Genomic DNA, 26927 nt, shown 5'->3' with positions numbered 1-26927 from the left:
CCAACCAGTCTATTTTGAAGGAGATCAGCCCTGGGATTTCTTTGGAAGGAATGATGCTAAAGCTGAAACTCCAGTACTTTGGCCACCTCATGCGAAGAGTTGACTCATTGGAAAAGACTCTGATGCTGGGAGGGATTGGGGACAGGAGGAGAAGGGGACGACAGAGGATGAGATGGCTGGATGGCATCACTGACGCGATGGACGTGAGTCTGAGTGAACTCCGGGAGATGGTGATGGACAGGGAGGCCTGGCGTGCTGCGATTCCTGGGGTCGCAAAGAGTCGGACGCGACTGAACTGAGGCAAAAGTAAAAGGCAGTATATTTAAGAAGCATACAGAAAACCCTGTATAGTTATGCATATCATAGCCAATATGTCTGACTTAAAAAATAATGATACAACTCATTAATTTACATCATGACTGTCAGCTCTTTGGAAGATGTTGGGAATCAGAAAATAGGAGCAAGAACTCCTTATCTTTGTGGATCTTGTAAAGGAGGAGATAGATAATAAACGAGTAAATACTACAAAAAGAAGGAATTTACAGTGATCATTGGTATCAAGAAAATAAACAAGAAGATATAATGGAGAGTATCTGGAGATGAAGTTCTCTTGTTATTTGAGCTGAAGTCTGAAAAATGAGAATAAGCCATTTAAAGAGAAGGGGAAGAGTGTTCCCTGGAGAAGTATAGCAAAGAACTTGGTGTGGTCAAACCACGTGAAAGAGAGCAAGGTATATGAACTGTGGTGAATAGGGAGAGTGTTGTTTAATAAACTGGAAGAAAAAAATAAGACCTAGATTACAGAAAGCTTTGCGGGTCATTCGAGAGTAATGAGAAAATATCCAAGAGAATCTGATACAGATTTTAAAAACATCACTCTTGCAGCTGCATAAAAAGTGGGTTGAGAAGAATGGAAGACTTAAGAAAGGGAGCCTGGAGACCAATTATAAGTCTTGTAGTAGTCCAGGCAAGAGATAATGGTGACTTGAGTTAGGGTTGTAGTAGTGAAGCTGAGAGGCATCAGACGAATTTGAGAAGTATTTAGAGTGGTGGATGAATCAGGAATAAGGGTAAGGGAGAAATGATCTGGGGCTTGAGCAACTGGCCAGAGGGTAGGGCCGTTTACTGGTATGGAAAGAACGAGTCCATTTTGTTACATTTTTCTGAATTTTGTCATTGCTGCTTGTTTTTGTTTTGTTGGTGGCAGTAATAAGTCTAAGATTCTTAAGAGAGAGATGCAAGAGGAAATGGCAGTTGGGCAGTTTCCATATCTTTATATTCTTATACACTTTGAGGATAAACATACAAAAAGTTTAAACTCTCATGTTTAGCAAAATATTCAGATGTTACTTGGATAGAATATGTAGATTGAAGGAACCATGATAAATTAGAAAATTTAAGGGAATAAACCTGCTTAGAATTTATAATTTTTTTTAAATAGAAGGGATTTTGGAAGTCATCTAATCCATCTCCTCTAAATTTTACAGATAAGGAAACTGAGGCCTCAGAGTTCACATGACTTTTGAGGATCAACAGCTCACTGGGTGATAGTGTTGATCTAAAATTATGTCTCTGGTTTATTTTCTCAAAGTAATACAATTGAAGGAATTACCACTTTCATAAATACCTAAATATTTCATGAAATAATTTTATGCTTCAATATTAATAGTTCAGCCCTTAGATTCCAGATATAGGAATTTATTGTAAGAATTTTGCTAAAAGCTAATCTTAAATGAATATTTTGTTTAATCTAAGTCAAAAGTAAACTTTATCTAATTTGAAAGAAGTCAGCAATCAATGCAAAGAAATAGAGGAAAACAACAGAATGGGAAAGACTAGAGATCTCTTCAAGAAAATTAGAGATACCAAGGGAACATTTCATGCAAAGATGGGCTCAATAAAGGACAGAAATGGTATGGACCTAACAGAAGCAGAAGACAATAGAAGAGGTGGCAAGAATACACAGAAGAACTGTACAAAAAAGATCTTCACGACCCAGATAATCATGATGGTGTGATCATTGACCTAGAGCCAGACATCCTGGAGTGGGAAGTCAAGTGGGCCTTAAAAAGCATCACTATGAACAAATCTAGTGGAGGTGATGGAATTCCAGTTGAGCTATTCCAAATCCTGAAAGATGATGCTGTGAAAGTGCTGCACTCAATATGCCAGCAAATTTGGAAAACTCAGCAGTGGCCACAGAACTGGGAAGGTCAGTTTTCATTCCAATCCCAAAGAAAGGCAATGCCAAAGAATGCTCAAACTACCACACAATTGCATTCATCTCACACGCTAGTAAAGTAATGCTCAAAATTCTCCAAGCCAGGCATCAGCAATACATGAACCGTGAACTTCCAGATGTTCAAGCTGGTTTTAGAAAAGGCAGAGGAACCAGAGATCAAGTTGCCAACATCCGCTGGATCATGGAAAAAGCAAGAGAGTTCCAGAAAAACATTTATTTCTGCTTTATTGACTATGCCAAAGCCTTGACTGTGTAGATCACAATAAACTGTGGAAAATTCTGAAAGAGATGGAAATCCCAGACCACCTGACCTGCCTCTTGAGAAACCTGTATGCAGGTCAGGAAGCAACAGTTAGAACGGGACGTGGAACAACAGACTGGTTCCAAATAGGAAAAGGAGTATGTCAAGGCTATATATTGTCACCCTGCTCATTTAACTTATATGCAGAGCACATCATGAGAAACGCTGGGCTGGAGGAAGCACAAGCTGGAATCAAGATTGCCGGGAGAAATATCAATAACCTCAGATATGCAGATGACACCACCCTTATGGCAGAAGGTGAAGAGGAACTAAATAGCCTCTTGATGAAAGTGAGAGAGGAGAGTGAAAAAGTTGGCTTAAAGCTTAACATTCAGAAAACTAAGATCATGGCATCCGGTCCCATCACTTCACGAGAAATAGATGGGGAAACAATGGAAACAGTGTTGGACTTTATCTTTTGGGGCTCCAAAATCACTGCAGATGGTGACTGCAGCCATGAAATTAAAAGACTGTTACTCCTTGGAAGGAAAGTTATGACCAACCTAGATAGCATATTAAAAAGCAGAAACATTACTTTGCCAACAAAGGTCCATCTAGTCAAGGCTATGGTTTTTCCAGCAGTCATGTATGGATGTGAGAGTTGGACTGTGAAGAAAGCTGAGTGCCGAAGAACTGATGCTTTTGAACTGTGGTGTTGGAGAAGACTCTTGAGAGTCCCTTGGACTGCAAGGAGATCCAACCAGTCCATTCTGAAGGAGGTCAGCCCTGGGATTTCTTAGGAAGGAATGATGCTAAAGCTGAAACTCCAGTACTTTGGCCACCTCACACAGAGAGTTGACTCATTGGAAAAGACTCTGATGCTGGGAGAGATTGGGGGCAGGAAGAAAAGGGGACGACAGAGGATGAGATGGCTGGATGGCATCACTGACTCGATGGACATGAGTCTGAGTGAACTCCAGGAGTTGGTGATGGACAGGGAGGCCTGGCGTGCTGCAATTCATGGGGTCGCAAAGAGTCGGATCCAACTGAGCGACTGAACTGAACTACTCCTTGGAAGGAAAGTTATGACCAACCTAGACAGCATATTCAAAAGCAGAGACATTACTTTGCCAACAAAGATCCGTCTAGTCAACGCTATGGTTTTTCCAGTGGTCATATATAGATGTGAGAGTTGGACTGTGAAGAAAGCTGAGCTCTGAAGAATTGATGCTTTTGAACTGTGGTATTGGAGAAGACTCTTGAGAGTCTTCTATATTATTAAGTAATTAAAATCCTATAGTATATAATTGCTTGAGAAATATTATTGTTAGTAATCTGAAAATTAATTTCTGTGAGATGTGTAAAATCTGAGTATATAGTATAGGCTTACTTAATGCCAAGTAATGTCAAATTATTCCTTTTTTTAAGATGAGACTTGAATATTTTACACTGTTTATGTAGATCAGTGTGTTAGTTTCTTGGGAATACTATAACAAAGTACCACAAACGTGGTTTAGAACAACAGGAGTTTGTTTTACAGTTGTAGAGGCTGTAACTTCAAAATCAAGATGTCAGGCAGGACCATGCTCCCTTTTAACCTGTAGGCAGAGACTTTCTTTTCTTTTTTTTTTTTTTTTTTTGCCTCTTTCTAGCTTCTGGTGGCATCTGGAGTTCTTGGCTTGTGGCCCAAACTCCAATCTCTGCTTCTGTCATCACATGCTCTTCACCAATGTCTTTTCCATTTGTGTTTTCGTATCTTCTCATGGCATTCTCCTGTCTGCATCTCTTTCTTCTTATAAGAATAATAGTCATATTGGATTAAGGACCCACGGAAATGTGACCTCATCTTAACTGTCTGCAATGACCCTATTTCTCAATAAGGTCTGAGGTACTGGGGGTTAGGACTTGAAAATACATTTTTGCAAGACAGAATTGACCCATGCTGATGCTGCTGCTGCTGCTGCTGCTAAGTCACGTCAGTCGTGTCTGACTCTGTGTGACCCCATAGACAGCAGCCCACCAGGCTCCCGTCCCTGGGATTCTCCAGGCAAGCATACTGGAGTGGGTTGTCATTTCCTTGTCCAGTGCAGGAAAGTGAAAAGTGAAAGTGAAGTCGCTCAGTCGTGTCCGACTCTTAGCTACCCCATGGACTGCAGCCCACCAGGCTCCTCCGTCCATGGGATTTTCCAGGCAAGAGTACTGGAGTGGGGTGCCATTGCCTTCTCCAAATTGACCCATAAAGAGCAGAAATAATGTCTGTATTTCAAAGACATACTCTTTTATCAGTAGCATTATCTCAGATAAAGATATTAAACTAATGAATCTAAAAGACGGTCTAAGAATATACTCATGAATAAATCTGTGTGTCATAAATTTGTTTTTTATAGGAAGAAACTTGGCATTTGATTACTTTTCAATTCAGGTAAATTTAAAGATAACAGCTGACTTTTTAAAATCATTTTAATGAAAATATTTACAAACTTTATCATATTTACTCCTTATTTGTAGCATTATTCATACAGAATTCTGGCAGACTTTAGAAATTCAGTCTTTTTTTTTTTTTTTAACTCAGCTGTGAAATAGTTTGGAGATTTTGAGTAATACTTTTCATTTAGTCATCTAAGACATCTGAATTTCATAACACAAAGGAACATAACAAGTTCCTTTGCCTCCTGCTAGGAGATTACCAGGTGAAAATGTCAAATCCAACAGAGCATTACAGGACCATGATCCGCTTCCTTCATCTTCAGATGGTTCACAAGCACCAGCCAGACCTCCTAAACCACGACCCCGCAGGACTGCACCAGAAATTCACCACAGAAAACCCCACGGGCCTGAGGCAGCATTGGAAAATGTCGATGCAAAAATTGCAAAACTCATGGGAGAGGGTTATGCCTTTGAAGAAGTGAAAAGAGCCTTAGAGATAGCCCAGAATAACGTGGAAGTGGCCCGTAGCATCCTTCGGGAATTTGCCTTCCCCCCTCCAGTCTCCCCACGTCTAAATCTATAGCAACCAGGATCATAAAGACCAGAAGGTGAAGCAATCGCTGACTATCCCAGGCGTGTGGAGAGAAAGAGACGGGATTCAAGAGAGAAGCTTTCTCCTCCTCACGTGGCATCTTTGAGAAGAGAGGCTTGGAAGTGGCTGCTTCTCAGAAGACAGCTGCTGCTTGCTCAGGATGCCAAGGGCTGCGGCTTCCTTCCTCTTGCTAGCCATACTTTTAAATCAGGGTTGAACTGACAAAAATAATTTAAAACGTTTACTTCCCTTGAACTTTGAATCTGTGAAATGCTTTTCCTGTTTACAAGTTGGCAAAGTTGCAGTTTGTTTTTTACTTTTGTTTTCAGATTTTTGGTTTTTTTGATACCTGTACTGTGTTCTTGATCAACCCTCTGTGCAGTGGTCAGGTCTGCTGTAACATTTCCCACCAGCTCCCTTGCTGTGTGCGTCAACAGCGAAGTCACATATTCATTGTGATCACTCCCATCCCAGCCCCCTACCCAGGTCCAGTTTCATTTCTCCCATTTACAAGATGCTTTAAAGGTTCTGATTTTCAGCGTATCAAACTAATGCAAAACAAGTGCGTGGCCTTCACTACTGAGTGTTCTCTTTGGAAACCATCACTGTTGAGAGATGGGGAAAATCTGAATGTATAAAGCATTTTTGGTTAATGAACTGCCTTTTATAAGGGATTTTCATATAATATAGACAAGCTTCCCTTTTTGGTGTAAGTTTTGTGATCGTTAATCTTCCACACTCTCATCTTTGTCATCCTCGAGGTGTAATGACTATAAAAAGAAAAAAAACAATAATAACCTGAAATATTGGAAAGCAACTACTGCAGAGGTGGGAGAAATACACTTGCAGATGACAGCGCCATGCTAAAGTTAGATCACGAGGTCCCTTGGTATTTATGCCCGCATTACCGATGAGGCATACTGAGTAAGAGGGCCATCTCCCAGAAGTGTATTAGTAATTTTCAGATAAAATTATGAGCATACCTTTCCCAAAGTGGAACAGACTTCATTTCCTGTTTGAGTGATTACACTCTGGTACCTAACAAGTTTAGGAACCAGTTCATCTTGCAGTGGAAACAGTAAATCTTTGATGCACTGTTAAGTGCTAATGCTAAAAAAAAAAAAAAAAAAAAAAAAAAAAAATTCACTGATATTCACTGAAAATGAATGGGCACTTTTTGGCCTCTTTGAAGCTTAAAATCTAGGGTTCTAATCTCAGTTATAGTTTGTTATTGACTAAAAAAGGCTCAGAATAGTATTTGTGCCCCTGCATTTAAAATGAGTCTGATTTGTGTTGTTTGTTTTAAAATCCTTGTTCACTATATTTTATACACGTTCAGATTGTCTTGTAACAAAGTATTTGTTCATAGAGGCTTAAAGGTGGCATAGTAGTGGAGTCTGAAGGAAAAAACTTGAGAAACATGATTAAAATAAATGTTACTGTGATGTCTTTGTCTTTTACAAACCAATGCTAGTAAAGACTTGTGTTATAATTGTTTTGACTTTAAGCATCTATTCTGAATCACCTCTCTGTTCACTAAGTAAAAACACGTCAAAAATTATGATTGTTATTTCTAGACAGTATAATTTTTCAGAGCTCAGCTTTCTAGCTTAGTTTATATAAAGGATTTATTTGCCATAAGTCTTTATAGCCTCTAGTGGTATTTATTTGAGAACATTAAAATAAGTACCTAAATTACTAATATAATTGTTAATAATTGGAAAGCTAAAATAGATAAATTTAAAACATTAAAAAAAATACACAGCATATACTGAGTACTTCCTGTTTGCACAACATGGACATAGTAGAAATAGAAGTAGAAATTGAAATGAATAAGAGAATGTCAAAGCTAAAAAGAAGTTTGACCATCTTCTCCTCGTCCCCTCCATTCCAGATTAGGAAACTGACTTCAGTAGAGGTTAAGAAGCTTTCTTATGGGCAAAGTTAACAAAATCCTTAACTTAAAGACCTGATTATAGTTATTTTAAAAGTCATTACCTCAGTGATACTACAGGCTTTTAAATATTAAAAACTTCTGCCTTGCCTTTATTAAAATAACCTTAACATTTCAAATTTTAGGTAACAAAAATGCTCATTTCTATGCCAACAACCAGGAGTAGTCCCAAGAATTTCATCGTTAAACGTTCTTTGCATTCAGATCCTCAGTGTATTACATGTCTACAACTTTATTTACTTGAAGAAGAAAGTTGACTTTCTGTTGAAAATACATCTTCTTTGCCCTTAATTAGCTGTGCTGCTGCTGCTAAGTCGCTTCAGTCGTGTCCGACTCTGTGCGACCCCATAGACGGCAGCCCACCAGGCTCCCTTGTCCCTGGGATTCTCCACGCAAGAGTACTGGAGTGGGTTGCCATGAACTTTAATTACAGTATGAGATTCTGAAAGTGATTGGGAAAAGAAGCATATTATCCTCGGTCTAATAGTGCAGAAGGTGAAAGTGTGAGAAAGATTGTATCTGTTGTGTTCTCTTTTCTCTCTGTAAAAGTGAAGAAGCATGTTTTCTGTCAAGAATGCAGAAGTTGGAAAAAGGAAGGATTTCCTTAAAATTTTCAAAAATTATGAAGCCCTGCTATATAAGTTGTGTGTGTATTTCTACCACAGGAAATGATATGTGTTGTTTCATTTTCTATTATGATTCAGCAACAGTTATAAAGATATGATCTTAGTTTCAGTTCTTTTATTAGATTTCATTTACTAATTTCATAGCAGTAATTCTTTTATGAGGCATTTCTTCTACTGATCCTTTTGTATGCTTCTATAGCTGCACAGTTCAGTATGGCAGCCACTATCCAGGTTTGACTCTTGAAATGTGGCTAGTCTGAACAGACATGTAACTGTAGTGTAAAATATAAAATACACTTGGCTTTCAAAGATTTATTACAAAGTTTTATTACTAAGACGAGAATGTAAAATATTTCACTAGCAATTTTATTGTGTATTGCAGTGGTCATATTTTAGAGATTTTGGATTGAGTAAAACATATCACTAAAACTAATTTTTCACTTTTTATGCTTTTAATATGGCTACTTGTAAATTTAAATTATATATTTGGTTCACATTTGTGGCTCTCATTTTTATTGTATGCACTGTTCTAGAGTCTATCATATTTTATATAAGGAAGTCAGATTTAGAAAGACATATTCTTTCTTTCATCTCTTTCTAATTCTGTGTTAAAGTTTGCAAAAGTATTTTAAAGTGATATCTATGTTCCGATAGTTAAATGATATCTCTTCTGTGTGATGTACACATAGCAGAGGGTATGTTTGACCACTTGACCATTGATTGTAATGTTTTAAGTGTATTGGTGTGTTCTTGAATGGAAAGAATAAGGAAAAATGAAATGCAAATTACTAAGAATTGAAAGAGGAAATATGCTTAGGTACTATAGAAAATGCCAGTAAAAAGACCCTAGTACTAGTCTTTAGCAATTACATATTGTAATCTAGAGTTAAGCTGTACTGCAGATGGTTGTCTTTGATAGTAACTGACTTTGAAACCACTGAGAGAAAGAAACATTTAGTGGTTTCCAAACTGAAAAAAAAATTCCAATCAAATTTTAGTTCGAGTTTTTCTCCTCTTACACAGAGTTTTCATTTGTGAAAGAGAAGGCAAAAAATTTCACGTCAGTCATAAACTCTTAGGACCCAGAGAAGTTCTTTAAATTCCTATAAGATACCAATGAGAATAATCTTTTTTTCTCCTAAAAAGTGATTGCCTCTCTTCCCCATCCCACCCCCATTTCCATGTTTATTTGTTTTGTTTTGCTTTCCAAGAAGACACTTAATGCCCTACTTTGGTTTATTTTCTGCTTACTAAATAAGGAATAACTCTGTTATGTTTTGTATTTGAAATTTTAAGGTACATTTCTTTTTTCTTTTATTTTTAATTTGACTCTTTGTTTTACAGATGAGGGCAGAAGTGCAGTTGACCAAGCAGGTGGTGCACAGATTGTAGTTGACCATTTAAGGTCACTGTGCAGTAAAACAGATCCCGCCAGTGAGAAGCTCTTGACTGTCTTTTGTGGCATGCTGATGAACTATAGCAATGAGAAGAATGGTAAACAAAATTGAAAACTTGCTTTGTCTGTGGGGGAGAAATTAAAAATCATCATTACTGTAGTATACACTAAAAATACTTAGGAAAATTATGAACAAAGCATTCATGTTAATAAGTAGTATATAAAATTAGTAACTAGCCAATATTAAATTACAATGTTTCAAAAATAAACAGTGGTCTAATTTACTAATTGTTGAAGGGTTGTCCATGCTAATCAGTACCAAAACCAAGAAACAAAATAATGGTATGGTTTGGGATTTCTTGTTATGAACATTTAAAAAATATACAGTGTTAAAATAGCTTTTTGTGTATTACTTTATATTAATACCAGGAGCAATTTTAAAACAAAAACACTGTCTATATAAATAAAATTATTTTCTCTAGATACTAAATTTACTTGTAACAGTAAAAAAAAAAAATGTAATGAAATCTGGCCTTAGAAAAATAAACTTCAGAGCAATTGCAGATATTTTAGAAATTTAATAAGTACTTGTTTCATTTTGATATTTGGCAAAACTAATACAATTATGTAAAGTTTAAAAATAAAATAAAATTAAATTAAAAAAAATAATAAGTATTTGTAAACACAAGTTTCTTGTGTCTGTAAAACATTCTTGGAACCCAGCAACAAATGATATGTCAATTTTCAGAGAGCCTATATGGTTGTTGATTAAACAAACATAAAAACAATGAAATGAAGTATTCTTCACCATACTTTTAAATATCACAAAAAAATCATCTGTCTTCTTCTATGAATTACTGCATGGTTCAAACACTCAACTTCTGGTGTGTTCCTAGAATTAATACAAATAAGGTCTTTTTGTGACTCGTGATATTTTAAGTTGGAAGTCTCTTGCAGAGACAAATTTACTTGTATACTGAACATGTAATAGTGTTCTTTCCCATGTTCTAGAAACATGGGGGTCTTTAGGTATATTTGTTATTTCTTCATGAGTCCAAGGAAATATTCTGAATAATTAAAAAAGAAAGGTAAACATTGATGGCAAATGACTACTGACATTTGACCTTGGTGTTAGTGACAACAGCAGGTGGTGGGGACTATAGCCCTTTTCCCGTTGAAAGGGGAGAGCTACTGCTCTTCTCTAGCCTTTGTTTCTGTTGGCAGTTTGGCCAACTACTGCCAAATCTTTTCATTTGGTGGTAGGAGGAAGTTAAAATACTTAACTTTTTTTGTGACCTCTCTTTTTATATGTTGGATTACATTTGCTTCTTTACTGTACAGGCTAAACAGAATGTGTCCTCAAGTCGCATCCTTCCAAGAAACACTGGTTTTAAACTTCTGAATTAAAATTATCCATTATAATGATAATAAATAGTTCTTATTCATTAAATGACTTGCCTGTTACTTGAACTGATAACAGATGTAGTCTTTATAGGGTCAGTTTCCACTCTTTTTCTTACTCTCTGGTAGGTTTACTTTTGAAAACAAAATGCCCTAAACATATTAATATGCAAAGCAGAAATGCAGAATCTGGATAATCTACAAAATGAATAGCCAGTTCCTAAAGAATTGAAATTTGATCATAATACACAGGTATCTGAATTGCATTAAGAAATCATTGGCCAGATATTCATGTCACTTCCTTTTCCTTCCATTTCATTTAAGCTTGGATATCTGCAAAAGTGGGACAAGAGCTAAGTGGGAGAATGGTTTAGAAAGATATAAGTGAAAGAAACTAGTTAAGTTACTATGGCAGCTTTGGCTGTAAAAGAATTAGTCTTGGTATGCACCTAAACTTGCTGTTTATCCTTTGAGGAAGCTGTTCAAAAATCTGTACAAAAGCATATCAAATAGCCAGAATGGTCTTTAACAACATCACTCATTCTAATCTAAGGAGATTGTGATTCTCTATTAATTAGGATATCACACCGTGTAGGAAAATGTACTGAGAAGGTAATGTTAACACCTGCAGAATGCATGGTCTAAATGCATGATATATTTCTTTTGTAAACGTTGTTACCCACCCCCTCACCCCCAGGTGTGCAAGTACTCCCAAGAAATAACTTATATATTTTGGAAAGCTATATTAATTTTTCTTAGAACATTTTTGGAGCAGTGATGTTTTTATTCCTTTCTTCTAAAAGCTGCAGTTTGAATGCACTTTTAAAAACTTATTAGGTAAAACAGAAATAAAGTTCCTTTAGTATTTTAAAAGAATACCAAACTTGTAGCAATGTTGTTTCCTTTGCTTCCTTCTACATTGTCTATCATGGGAATCATAGTTTGTGAAGCATTTCTTTTTCTTCATAATGCTCTTTAACTTAAATTATATCCTTTTTTGTTTGTATAATTATTAAGTATCTTTGTTGTATCCATTATCACTATTTTCTTTAAAATATATTTAATACTTTCCAACTTAATTTTAGGTCTTGGCCAAGAGCAGATCATTTGGTATTGATCCCGTCCACCTGAAGAGTGTTTTCAGAGTCAGGAGGCACTTTTTATTAGAACTGATAAATGAAATTCCTTTTTATGTGTATTTGCTATTGAATTTCAGTACATCAAGCCTCTGCTAGTTTCTGAGTAGAATAGTTGAGTGATAAATACCTTCTTGTTACTCTAACAGAAAAATTAACTCTACCCTCAGGCCCAATAACTTGTCTCCTTAGTAGTTAGGAGGTACTCTTCAGCTTCATAGTTAAAAGTTTTTAAATATGAAGATAAACTACTGAAATGGTCACAGAGACTCACCAACATAGTTTCTCTAGTGAGAACATTTTCAAATTGTTAGTCTTAAAGGTGGCTTGACACCAGGCTGAGGCTCAGGATATCTTGATTCCTGTCCTTTTAGTGGACAACTCTGAGCATTTCAGATCTTGGAATACATTAAATAGGAAATCAAGTTTCCTAAACACATCCAGGAAAGATATATAATGAAAACACTCAGTAAGGTCATTTTTATATCCTTTGATAAAACTATATACAACTCAAGGTTCATGAGTTCTAAAACTTGAGAAACTGCTAAGACTTTTAAGCTAAAAACTAGATATATTCTTTTGTTTCCCCACTAGTGAAGCAGTTAAAACTTTTTATATTCAGACAATTAAGTGTAGACTATCTGAATAGAAAACTAGAAAAGTTGTATCAATTATATTGCTAAATGAAATTATATTTAAATAAAACAACTGAATAAAACTTTTTGTTTAGTGAAAATCATTTCAAATTTTTCCTTTTTGAGAAAGTCATACCTGTTTTTCACGTGGTGAGAAAGTGCTTCCGTTCTGTGACCTTCCAAAATATTCTGAACATCTGACTGTTGTGGTTAGAGAAAATCGTGTTGACAATTTGACATTCAGTTTGAGGAAATGTGAACTTTATGTAGTTATAACTTTAAAGTTTTAGTTATTCTATAAACCAGAACTCAAACTTATTATTGTAGGTATTTTTAATTTCATTAGTTTCTTGGATTTTTTTTTTTTCTTAGCTTTGGTTACCCAGTGCCAAAACATTGCACTGAAGATTGAAAATTTTGTTCACATATCCAGCTGTTTTCAAATACACCATCATTTTGGAATATAGTAGGAGTTTGGAAAATATTTATATAATAGATTGACTTTTCCTGGTGCTTTGTATTGTCTAAATTCTTTTAATCAGCAAAATCAGTGACTGGAAGAAATATATGTTGCTGGTATGCATTTTCTTCATTAAATGAGTTAGGACCGTTATAAACTCTTGCCTGTCACATTATAGGAGGAAGTGGCATTGAAAACAAGCTGACAGTAACAGCACCAGATCCGTGGTTAATAATTTACCGTTGGTGATCCACCAACTTGACAAATCTGTGTATGTATACTGGAAAGCTGACTGCAGCTTGAATAGAAATAAACCAGTTATCTAAAGCAAAGCACCGGAATAATTTAGCGCCTTGTCGTGGAATCTAGATGGCCACCATTTTTATTATATTACAAGTAACTCTGGTAACCAACATACATTTCTTGGAAAACTCCGAAACCAAGAGTTTATGTTTTTCTTAGTACTCGTATGCTACAAACATAAAATATAGGAAAAAATCTGTAATAATCCTAAGAAAAATTATTAATGATGATAAGCATTAAAGCAAAGACTAGAAGTTACTTGTTTTATATAACCTATGCCATCAGAGAAAAAAGTAGAGGAAATAAACATGTCATCAGGAAAGGAAAAGTTAGTTTCCTTCTAAAGTGACTAATATGCACAGTCTATGGTAGGCTTCTTCATGTGACTACTGGTATCATATATATACAATACATATGTGTGTGTGTGTGTATGTATACGATTTTTACAAATAGAGCTGATTTTTCTGTGATATCTTAATAATTCCTTGTTACTTAAAGAGTTAATTTCTCTTCTTTTATGGTTCCTGAAATCTCTCTAGCATACTCTCATGATAATGTATTTGCCAAGTGGACTTACAATAACTGAACTATGTTTGGAGGGAGGCCATCTGTGTGATTTAAGAAGTGCATTTCATGGAGTGTCAGAGCCTAAAAATTGAATTTAATTATTAAGCCCAGTACTTAAATCCAGTTGTTTAAAATGGGCTTGTAAAGAATATCTTCTCTCCTCTAATTTAAAGAGCACTTAATATGTAGTTAGTATTAGCTGCTACTTTCATTTCAACCAGCAGTTTCTCAATTCTAATAATACTCTTCATTTTTGTAATGAACTCAGCCCAATTAACTTGGCTTACTTGATTTTTATTCTTACTTAAAATGGGAAGAATAGAAATTAGTAAGGAATAATCCTGATTAAAAACTAGAAGTGCACTTCGGCCTGAGCCTCTTGTTTATGTTTTGGTATTACTTTATTATAGGTAAGAAAGAATGCTTCCTAGATGTTAGATGCTTAGAGAATGATTTGCTTTGCATGAATGAGGAACTAGTTTCAAAGTTTACTTACTGTGCATATAAGCTAATTAATAATTCTGCAAATTCTCTAAATACTAAAAACTTTCTGGCTAACTTAAAGGGGAAAAGGCAAAACAGTGTATATTTGCAATTTATTGTCTTTTTTCTTAAGTATATTAATTTTTCTGTATATAGTTTTTATTTTACCTTCTGTTCTTTTTTTCCTCTGTTTAAAACGGCATGGGAGATGTACTTTTAAGTTCTATCTATTGAAACTCAGTTTGTCAAATTACTCTAGTTGAAGTGCATGAAAAACTTACATTAGAATTCTTTATTAGCTAATTGCTGTTCTCTTTGTAAAAATTTTGGAATTTTCATTGTTTGACCAACAGAGCTTTCTAATCATTCTGAAGCAGGTGACATTCATGAAGTTCTGCTACAAGTAATGTCATTTTAAACAAATTGTTTTTTTGAATGACAGAGTAGTCAATTGTTCTTATTCTGCTAATTCTGCCTGTTAAATTTGACCAATTTGAGTACTAGCTCTTTGTCATAATCCTCCTAAACTGTTACTCTAATAATACTGTTATTTAATGGACAGATTCTGAATTTGGTTTTTAGTAGAGGTGTACCAAATGTACATGTTAGTTTGATTCCACATGAACGATTACTACCAGTAATATTCAGTTTTGGCTATTATAGAATAAACTTCTGAATACAAGAATTCAAAATATATCACAAAAAATGAAGTGATTGCCATAGTTTTGTTAACATAATGTTAAGATTGACATTATATTAAAGAAGTAATACTTTTTGCAGCATTTTTAGCTTCTGGATTGCTTTTATAATCATGACAGTGGATTTAGAATTGTCATACCAAATAACCAATTTTAACTGAGGACAGTAGGGTAACAAAATATGTTGGGGGTTTCTCATTCTCTAACGTAAAAACATGTGTAGAAGGTGACTAATAAGATGTTGTTGAATATTACTTTTGAGAATGTCCTCATAATGAAAATTTAAGGTGGCAGAGTTGGCTTTCTGACTTTAACTCATCCTCGTAAGATGTAAAGAATTCTCAAATTGGACTTTCTCTTAAAAAGATTCATGGCTGGAATGGAATTAATTAACTAAAAAAAAAAAACTCCTAACATTTATTTTTTGTTGTAAATTCTGAAGAGAATAGATGATAAAATCTCTGTTATTCTGCCCTGATTTAATTTCTACATTTATAAAGCTTTCACCATCATTACTTATTGCCACATTTTAATATTGCAATATAAATACACATTTACATTTCAGCTGATAGAATTTCAGCATGTGATGCACATTAGGAGATTTTTATATGAAATGTTTACCTGTTAGATAGTGAAGGGAAAACGGAAAGACCAGGCCTTGTTTTTATTATTTATGTTGCACTAATTGAAATATGAGGGTATCAAACACATGATCATTGACTATGCACAAATTTGTAGGTGCCAGAGGTGACACTGACATAAACATTCTTGTTTGACAGAGCTGTGGCAAAAGTCAGAGATACATGGTCTGATATCAGCACATCTTTAATTTAGACCACTTAAAATAATTCATTCATCAAGAAATTATAGCAGAAAAGTATCATGTATAAGCTAACTTGTATGAAAATTAGTAACTATTTTCTAACTACAAATAAAATCTAGTTAACAGCAAACTGCCTATATTTTACTTACTGAAAAACAAATTTAATTGAAAAATGTTTACTGGAAAGAAGTCAGAAATCTTTGGCTTATGTAGATACTTCTTAACACAGTTTGTGTGTTGCAAATAACTTTTATGTAATTTTAAAGTGTAAAAACTTAATCATAGTAATTCTCTAGGGTAACTACTACTATTTGTTTTGTTGTTGTTAAAACCAAAGCATTCGTTTGGAAAACAGAATTTTTATGTTTTTAAACACATATGATTGCAAGATATATGTGTTGTCTGTATATTAGCCTCACAGCTCAATTGGCTGTACAAAATTTATGCTTAAATTTATACTTAACTGTAGATGTGGCTTTTCAGCCATGCCATAGGAGAGCCAAGACTGAATGTTTTTCTCTCAGTTAAGAGCCACTTAAGCAATAGCTGACTGTAGTCCTCTTCTAAAAAACAAACAACTTTAACCTTTAAAAGACCAGTTTATGTCTGAGGTGAAAGCATAGAATTTTCTTAAATGTATCTGTAGGAATTTTCTTAATTTTCTAGATGGATCTGTAGGAATCTTCTTTGTAACAATTCCTTATAACAATAGGTGATCTGTAATATGTAATTTAACCTGAAGTGAGCCTAGGGAAAAAAAATATCTACTAGATTAAGAAAGACATAATCATTCTGGATGTCATTGGATTGAGAACAGTAAATGAACAGACCTCTTAAGAAATATAAAATATTTTCCTTTCTCTTGTGATTTGCTTTCAGGTTTTCCATTGTTATTGTTGTTTTTATGTTCTACTCACTCATGTAATTTTGTCATTTATCTCTATAACTTTTACAGAAGGAAAATTTTGCTCTGTAGAGACTCTTTTAGTTTCAGAACCTAGAAACTTTTTCACTTTTTATTGTTAACTTTCAGAAAGTACGAAATGTGTAAGTGTATTATTTTTAAACCTCTAGTACTCTAAAATACTAATGAATCTTGATTCCTTTTTTTTTTTTTTTTTTTTGAAAATTGCTGATTATCATTGAGATATGTAACCTGGGGCTTAAATTATAGAGGTAATCTGTATGTAAACATAACATGAAATGCATGTTTTGAGTAAACAGAAATTTCAAAATAATTGAAGTTAATTTTAAGCAATTGTAAATATTTTTGGTTTTATTTGCTCAGCATTAGATTTAGAATAAAAATTCTTCCCTTTCCTCATCAATCAACAAAAAGATATTAGGTAATAAGTTTAACTGAAATCAGGAAGTCTTTACTTGTATTTGCACATGTGTATGTATAAAGTTTTTAACCACAGACCATCCTCTTGGTTGCTGTATTTAAGCCAGTTTACTTTTCAATGTAATGATAGAGCTACAACTTGCTTCAGCTCACAAATTATACTGCACTGTTACATCATATCTAATTTTTACTTTATATATATATTTTTGGAAATATAGATGTGCCATTAGTAAAGGGCAATTTTTTTGTTCTTTATTGTACCCAAATGATTTTTATCCAACTCATCAGGATTTATATTTGCTTGTTTTTATTGTTTCCACTATATATAATTAGACTCTAGATGTGGTTTTTGTGCAAGCTTATAAATAAGACTGTTGTACTCTTTACACTATGAATACTATACATACCAAATCTACATACTGATGTAGAGACTGTGTATTTTGAATTGTCTATGTGTGTTACTTTGACACAGTTTCATCATTATGTCCTATTAATCAGCTTAAAAATTTTTTAACATTGTAAGGACCTTTTCTTGGGAATAAGATAAACATGTGTTATCTTCTTTAAAAACCTATACTTTTTAGTAATTGATCCACATAACTTCAGTTGAGTTACTAGAATTCTTGGCATACTTTTCTGGACCTATAATCTATACCAATGTTTGAAACATTAAACTGAAAACTCAGGGGGAAAAAGGTTCTTCAACTTGAGATCTTCTCTCCAGATCTCCATTCTTTGGAGTTTCCATGTGTGTGTGACCTGAAGAACTTGGAACCATTGAAATTCAAATGTAGGTAGGTAAGTGTTCACACCAGCGCATGCGTTGATTGCCTTATATATCTCTTTGTATATGCATCTGTATTGCACCCCCTCAGTGCCTTTCTTCCTCTTCCTCCCATAGATCATGCAGGGCCTGTGTCATCTTGATATTATGTAATTTTGTAATTCTGTATTTTGGTCAGTATCTGTCTGTGATGTGTGTCAGGAGCAATTTTTAAAAGTCTTCAGACGTTTATGACATTGTCCTGTCTAAAGACTGTCTTTCACACATACATGTTTGCTATGTATGGGCCTGGGTTGCATTCTTGTGAACTGTATTTGTTGAGCTCTGACATTGTTTTGGAGTTGCTGGTATTCATTGAAGGATGCGATAAGTCTCAGTCTTGAATTATGTCTCATTCTCTCAAGTGTCTCTAGAGAATGTGAACTGGTTCTGAGGATTTCTTCCAGTTAGTCTTTAATTTATAAGTCACATCCCTGATACCGTTCACAACAGCATGAGTGTCAGCCATGGCCTTTGAAGTCTATTCACAGCTTTCTCTGGGCAATAAGAAAAAGTGACTCAACTTAATCATTTGCTTCCAGCAATAAGAACTAATACTAATTTATTCCACACAAACAGGAGCTTTACTTAACCCTCAAAAGAACTATGTATTGATAACATAGTAAGTTGTAACTGAAATAGGGAAACAGATCTAATCATGGAATATTCTCCTAGACTTAAGTAGAATATCTACTCATATAAGCAAAATGAGGTGTTCCAGTGCTTAATTAATGTTATCTCACTCAAAATATCTAAGCACCAGTATCTAGGATTCCTACCGTGCTTTTAATTTTAATTTTTTTCTTCTGTCACATCTGCCAAGCATATCATTGAATTTTAGAACTCTTTTCTATTTTTTTTTTCCCCAATTCCTATAAAAATTAGGTAATCCATTGACAGTGGTTCTTAAACTTTTGATCTCAGGGCTCTTTTAAACACTTAAAAATTACCAAAGATCTCAAAGAATTTTTGTTTATATGTATGCGTTATATCTATCAATATTATATTGGAAATTAAAATGAAGACATTTAAAAAATTATTTAGTATATGCACTTTCAAATAATAAAAATCCATTATAGGTCAACATAAATAGCATCTTTTTATGAAAAAATAAGTTAAATTTCTTTAACTGCTGAAAAGAATAGCATTTATTTTACTGTGAATGTGTGATTTTAAGAATACAGTGACTACATTTTGGTGCCATTGACGGGGTTCATACTAATGCCCCAGCAGTTTTACTCACTACTGTTTTTGTGCCATCAGTGGAAATGTCAGCACGGTCAAAAAGGCAAATCAAATCTTGGTGTTTTAAGTAATTTTGACCTGGTGATCCTCTGAAAGGGTTTTGGGGACTCCACTTTGAGAACCATGTTCTAGGATGCCTGCCTATCTTGAGATGAAAATTTGTATCAGCCTGTTTAAGATATTTCTGTCTTCTGGGCCTCCATTAACAAAGGAGAATGACTTGCCTGCAATTGGCATGAACAGATTTTAGAATTATTTGAGTGTAATTTTTGTTTTAATTATCTTTATAGAAATGGATATAAAAGAAGGGGACCCAAGTGGTCTAAAATGAGGCCTGTCCATTGGATGACTATATATTTTTTCTCTTTACTTGTGTGTGGTATGTGTGTTGTATGTGAATACACAGTTAATTTGGCTCCTGGGTAGCTTGAAAACACATTTTAATGAAGCAATGTGATTTTCATGAATTATGGCAATTTATACCATATGCCATTGGACCATGCTATTTTTTCTGCTTATCTACCACAATTTCAAATATTGCTGCTTCAATTTGTATGCCACAGATTGTATGAAACTCTGCAATGTTTCTCTTTTTTTTTTTTTTGGCCCTCTTATCCCTGGAACCAAAATCCATAATGTTGTAAAAGTGGTCAAAGAAAGTGGTAGAGATGCCAAGTTCAGAAAACATGAAGAGCATTATTTAAGTGGCATTCTCCTGTTAGCTCCTTCCTATATTTTGTTATTCCTCTAATGTCCCTGGACTGTTGGATTTTCATAGTTTGTACCAACAGTACTGAGGGGGTGTGTGATGCTTACATATATGCAGACATATAGTGGAGTTTGACTCACTCAATGCATGCGCTAGTGCTCACGCTTACGTACCTGAGATTTAATGATTCAGCAGTTCTGCAGTATTTGAAGAGGTAGTCAAAAGGAATAAATAAAGTTAAAAATATTGCTAAAGAATAAGGATCTGCAGAGGTGATCCAATAATAAGGCACTCTGTCAACTGGTAAGTAACCAAAATAATCTCTAACTTGGAAAGCTTCTTGGTGCATGATCTTTATAAATATATAACCAAGATACAAATATTCTGCCAATATAACATATAGGTATATACTGTAATACATGTAATACTATAGGTATAATAGGCGATTTGCCTGTAAGATAATGTAAGAGTTGTGAATCATTCATTAATTACTGAATTGTATAGTAAGAAAAAAATAGCATCAGAAGCATAAAAACGAATCATTTAATTGAATACATTCTTTTACATATATGTCATTTTAGAAAAGACTTCATAATTCCACTGCAAAATTTGAAATTGTTTTAGACTATTTGAACTTTCAGTGTAAACTTCATTTGTCTCAGGATTTGTTTTCTATTCTTATTTTGGTAATAAGCCTCTTTCTAGTATAGATGACTCCCCCTCCCATCCCACCGGCAACTGAGCCAGATAATATCCATAATTACCATCAGTTTTCAGGGCCGACAAGCCTCTTGTTGGCAATCTCGTCATATTTGACTCTAAAAGCAGGAAAAATTAACTACACAGACCTCTAGGCAAGTAATCAATTGGCATGTGAGACAGCTCAGCCTTACCTTTATGTTCTTTCTGATGGTCACCCAACCATCTTATCTATAGGTTAAGAACTATGTTGTTGTTACGGTTTAGTCATTAAGTCATGTCTGACTCTTTGCATCTCCGTGGTCTGTAGCCCTCAAGGCTCTTCTGCCAATGGGATTCCCCAGGCAAGAATGCCGGAGTGGGCTATTTCCTTCTCCAGGGGATCTTCCCAATCCAGGGATCCAACCGGCATCTCCTGCATTGGCAGACTGATTCTTTACCACTGAGCCACCAGGGAAGCCTAAGAACTCTGAAGAGTGGTAAAGAGATTAATACACAAACTCCATCAAGGGATGCATGCTATGAGGAAAATGTGTTTTGTAAGAAACAGATTTTTATCTTTAGATAAAAAAATACATAAATTTGGAGAAAATTATTAACTTGAAAATGGCATATGATTTTTAAAAGGAAAAGAAAAAGATTTTGAAAGCTTTCCTCTAGATGAAGCAGGTGTTAGTAGTGATAGTGTTTTGCATAGGCATATGAGTGCCTTTCTTCATAGTGTCTTTCTGCTTATTCTTAGAGGTAGTACTTTTGGTTTTCGTTTTTGTTTATTTACCTTCAACTCTGTTACAGGTATTCTATTATCAGTGTTCATGAAGAGCTGTTGTGAAAAATCTGGGGCTTATTAAGAACTTTAAAATCAATTAGTTTCTTAGAAAATGAAGGCAAGCAATGATAACAAAGCCATATTGACCTCTTTACCTCTCAAGCCAAATCTTCCTTTCTTTCCTAAGATGATTGTCACTATTATTAAATAAAACTTTGAAAAGAGAAATATTTTATGTAACCAAATTTTTTCCTTGTTAAAACTTTCCTTCCTAACAGTCATCAAAGAACACTCTGCTGCAAGTAAATAATAATTTTAATGTGTTATATATTTTTCATTCTTTATTAAGCGTTTTTAAGGGGTTCTAAGACTTTTTATCTTCTTAGTCTTTATTAAAGTTGCTTTTTTTCTTATGCTTTTCATATACTCTGTGTCTTCCTGTAATGCAAGTGTTACTTTGTCTAACCTTTTAACTTAAAAACCAATAGTAATGTTTAATTGTTTATGCATTTTAAAACCTACTTAGTAAAGGTATAAGACCATTAAAAAAAAAAAAACTGGTGATGTGACATATTACTTGAATTATTGTCATTTCTAAATTTCTTTGAAAATGCTGTTGAAAAGTTTCAAAATTCAATTCCTTTGAACTAATGTCTTAAACATTTTCAAGACTTATGAGTGGATTTAACCTTGTTTTACCATAATTAAAATAGTATGAAATAGTATTGTGTTTGCAGTAGGGAGTATAAGAGGTGGTTTCTTCTTACTAATGTCCATTTAATACGTAAACACTTTTTTTGTGTTTTGTTTTCTTGTTTGTTTGTTTGTTTTTTAACAGATTCCCTTCAAGCCCAGCTTATCAACATGGGTGTTATTCCTACCTTAGTTAAATTACTGGGCATCCACTGCCAAAATGCAGCTCTTACAGAAATGTGTCTTGTTGCGTTTGGCAATTTAGCAGAACTTGGTAAGTCCCAGACATGAACCAAAATGTAATTATTCATAACTGATTAATATACTTAGAATACATTTTTCTTTAGATGTTAACCTGGAAATCCATTTAGATTCTTCTAGTTTATTTTTTTTGAAACGTCACAGATACATTGTTTCAGTGCTAAAGTGTAGATCCTATTACATTTTAGGATTATATTGTTTATAATTGGAGCTAAGAAATTTATGTGTTTTTGCTCACTAAAGATATAGCTTAAAGATAAAATAGAAAATAAATGAATGCAGTCTAGTTTAGGATTGGGGGCAGAAAAGGAATGTGCAGCCCTTTTTAAGTCTTTGATTCCTAGTTTATGTGCACACAATATTATTCTGTATTCTGTATTCACAATTATAGGATGAATTCAGTTTTAAAGTTTGCATGCTTATAAACATTATAGATTAAACAGAATGAGATTTTCCCCCTTTTTGTTTGGCTTCACAATCTTTTATAAATAAACTTGTCTGCTTAAAATATTAGTATTTTGGGAGGCGGATAGAAATGTTAGAATAAAAATCTGTACTTTTACTCCCTTTTGAAAACCAACTAAAACTACAGTGAAGAGTTTTTTTTGTTTTTTTGGGGTTTTTTTAATGCAAAACAATTAAGGAAAGGGGAGGGAAAACAAACAAAAGGGATAATACAAAAACTTTTTAGAACCTGAAAAGAAAAGAAGCAGTAACTCACTTAGCAAAACTTTGAAATTTGAATCCTGAATTGGAAAGCCAAGAACTAACCAGTTTGTTCTTTGGTATCTTCAAAAGGCTCAGGATTTAGTGGCATCAAGAGTTTCTTCTGTCCCTTCCCACTCAACTGGCCTTCCCATCTAAGCACAAGACTGTGTTTACTCTGTAGAGAGACTCAAAGGAGAGGATATGGACTTAAAGCTACTTATGTTGGAGTTCTTGTACACAGAGCCTTCAGATCTACAGGGAATCTTATGAGGCCACTCATAGATCCTAATCAGTTTTTAAATCTCAGTTCTTAATGAGTAGCAGACAACTAGAAAAGTGAGGACCGCCTTTAACATGGGAAATAATGAAATAAAGTAACTTGGAGGAAGTAGAAACTATGCAGGGTGGGGCGGGGGGGAGGACTCTAATATGCTCAAGTAGGAAAATACTGTAAGCATGAAAATTATGACAGGACGCTATTTTTAAAGAAAAAGGAACAGAGCAAGAAAGCTAAAACAGCTGAAATGAAAGACAATAAAATGAATAGAGAAATATTTACAGAAGTAAAGCAAAAAGCAAGGGTATGGAAAATAGAGGATCAGTCCAAGAGTTTTAGAAAGAGATAAATAGGAAAAAATTGCTGAATAAACCCAAGTGTCACAGAACTCAAATAAATATTTCTCCAGATTGGAAGAATCTTATCAAATGACAGCCTAGTGGATGAAATTTGGTCCCCAGACCACGGCACATCAATGTGAAATTTTAGAATAATGGGGACAAAGGGAACATTTTATAGAATTCCAGAGAGAGAGAGAGAGAGAGGAAGGAAAAAAGTTACATAGAAAAAAGGTTGTGAATCAGTAGACATCAGATGTATCAAACAACACTGGTAACCAAAAGAAAATGGAATGTTGTTGCCTTTAAGATTTGAGGAAATATTATTTCCAGTATAGAATTCTATATGCAAATCATCAAGTCAAGTGTGAGGTAACAGTAGGGACAGTGTTAAACATGAACATCTCAGAAAACTGGTATCCTTTATATCTTTCCTAGAAGCTTCTGGAAGGTGTGTTCCAATGAAACAAGGGATATAAATAATAAGACTACATAGGAATCAGGAGACAGGAGATTCAACAGGAAAATAGAAGTTTCTAGTAGTATAGTGACATGACAGCCCCAAATTTCCTATTTTCAAAGAGCAGCCAGTCCAGATTGGAGAAACTTACACGAGATGAAATTAATTGAGCACCTAAAGAGAACGTGCTTATTAAGAAAAAAATCAGACAACTGATGGAAAGTTTGGAGTTGAATTAATAATAAGTACATTGAAAGCTAATTAAATGAGAAAAAAAAAAACTAATTCCAAGGAAATAGAAGTAACCCCAGGCCAAATGAAACAGTATATTATTGAGACACTAATTATTTCAAACCAAAATTACAGTATAATTACATTGTAAAGATGTAGGTTATTGTGGAGACATGAAAAGGAGAAAGCTAGTGCTTCATCTTTCATAGTGAAAGGTCAATCAAAAATACCTAAAACTAAAAGCAAAAATTGTCAATACAAAATGTTATTTAAAGATTTGTAGGTAAATACCAGTGAATTAGCTAAAAGAGCTTTATGTGCTTGTTTTTGAAGAAGAAATGGGAAAGGGAGACTGGATTCTGCTGGTAATATAAGTATTAGAATTAACTCTTTAAATTCGTATATAATTTTGTTAAAAAATAAATGCTTAAGGGGGGACTTCCCTGGCTGTCCAATAGTTAAGACTTCACCTTCTGACGCAGAGGGTGCGGGCTTAGTTCCTGGCTGGGAAGCTGAGACCCCTCATGCCTCACAGCCAAAAAAACAAAACAAAACAGGAGTAGTATTGTAACAAATTCAATAGAGACTTTTTAAAAAATGGTCCACGTTAAAAAAAAAAAAAAAAAACAACTTTAAAAAATAAACCTTTAGGAAAAAATCCTTCTTGCTGAAAGTCTGTTAAGGATCTGTGGCATTTAAATCAAATATAATGTCCAAATCACAGATCATGCTGTCTTTTCTCTGTATCCACCTACAGGATATGATCAGGTTTTCTTCGTGAATTCCTGTATTAATCATGGTGCATTGTTCCCTGTGCTGGCAAATGGACTGAATTACTTAACGGTGATTTGGTTTCAGTTTAATAAGTGGAAAAACAAACTATGGATTGGAAAAAAGTGCTACAACTTTTTAAAAAAGAGTTAAGAGTACATAACTAGATAAATGATGTCTATTTCATCTATGATTTTATGTTTCATTTATTTGAAGAATTGTGAGAAACAGAAGAGCAACCACAAATGTTGAGGAGTTAAATCATTCCTGTTTAAATCAAACTAACTTTTTAGGGTAAGGTGTTATGTTTGTAAAATTTGATTTCTGAGGGTTTAGGTAGCTTATTAGAAAAGACACTCCACCTTTGCTCTTTTTTTGTAGCACTAAGGAATCTTAGAAGTCTTGGAGTGGAGTCTCATCATTTTGGCATAGATCTGGTACATGTGCCAAAAGCAGGGTAACAGTAGAGTAAATCAAAACTTTTAAGCAATATAAATATTTGTTCTCCATTTTCTTTTAAAGTTGAATTTGTAATATTTTTTATTTGATATTGGCAGAGATTTACCAGAAACGAGAGTATAGAATGTAACTCTTGCATTTGTTTACTTGTTTTTTCCAACATTCAAAATCAACACATTTCTTTTGAACACTTGCTCTGTACTAGGCACCACACTGTATACTGTGTTCGTGGTAGTCATGCTCTCAGACAGCTTAGATTTTAGTAGGTGATGTGGAAACTTATTTCTAAGATGAACTTATAAATAAGCATGTAATTGTAAGTAACAATAATTGCTAGTATGAGGACATAATTGAATGAGGTAAGGAAGGAATTTAAATTACAGATGTACATTCTAGGTGGGAAGGAACATTTCAGACAGTTAAAATCTCTAAATATTTATCTTCTTCAAACTGTGCTTTACCTTTCTCAGAAAGCTGCTGGGGGATGCCTCCACTGAAACTAAAAAACTGAATGTGAATGAACATAGGTAATAGAGTATCTAATACAGGAAGGAGAAGAAGATATTCATCAAGATGATGAAAAAGAAATTCCAGGATGTTGGTGTGCCCAGCCAACATGGAGAGCAAGCAATCTCAACTAGATTGGTTGATTCTCTGAGAGAAACTTTTAGATAAATTGATAGGATATCTGACGCAGCAAAAGAACTGAGAATCAGAAAGGAAACAGAATGGATTCTGGTTGTATTTTGGAGGTAGATTGATAGCTTTTGGTTATTCTTTGGATACACTGAGTGAGAACAAGTGAGCAGAGACCCCCCAGGTTTCTGCCTGTGTGGCAGGTGGGTAGGTGGCATGTTTATTCACTAAATTAAGGAAGTCTGGAGAAAGAACAGAGATATCAGAATATCAAAAGTCTACATTAGGCATGGTGTTTGAATGCTAGAAAGATATTCAAATGGAGATGTCAACTGGCCATTTAAATAGCCTGGAGTTAAGAAGAGGGCTAGAGATATGATTGTATAAGCATCAACATATATGTGGTATTTTTATGCTTTGGAAAAAAATTAGATTGCTTGGGGTGAGAGTAAGGATCAAGGTAAGAAAGCCGAAGATGAAGTCTTAAGGAACTTGAATTTATACAGGTCTGGTGGAAAG

General features: G+C 34.3%; 1 protein-coding gene across 7 annotated transcripts in view; it reads left to right on the top strand.

The window, feature by feature from the left end:
• Positions 1 to 26927, top strand: part of RAP1GDS1 (Rap1 GTPase-GDP dissociation stimulator 1) — a 150686-nt gene that overhangs the window by 91247 nt on the left and 32512 nt on the right. For 4 of the 7 annotated variants that reach the window (XM_024993023.2, XM_024993024.2, XM_024993022.2 and 1 more), the window contains exons 5-6: positions 9427 to 9576; positions 22413 to 22541. In XM_024993023.2, the coding sequence (XP_024848791.1) occupies positions 9427 to 9576; positions 22413 to 22541 (279 nt within the window). 7 annotated transcript variants of the gene reach the window in all.

This window comes from Bos taurus, chromosome 6 (assembly GCF_002263795.3).
Source record: "Bos taurus isolate L1 Dominette 01449 registration number 42190680 breed Hereford chromosome 6, ARS-UCD2.0, whole genome shotgun sequence".
In the NCBI taxonomy this organism is placed as follows: domain Eukaryota; kingdom Metazoa; phylum Chordata; class Mammalia; order Artiodactyla; family Bovidae; genus Bos; species Bos taurus.
This window is presented reverse-complemented; position numbering and strand designations above follow the sequence as displayed.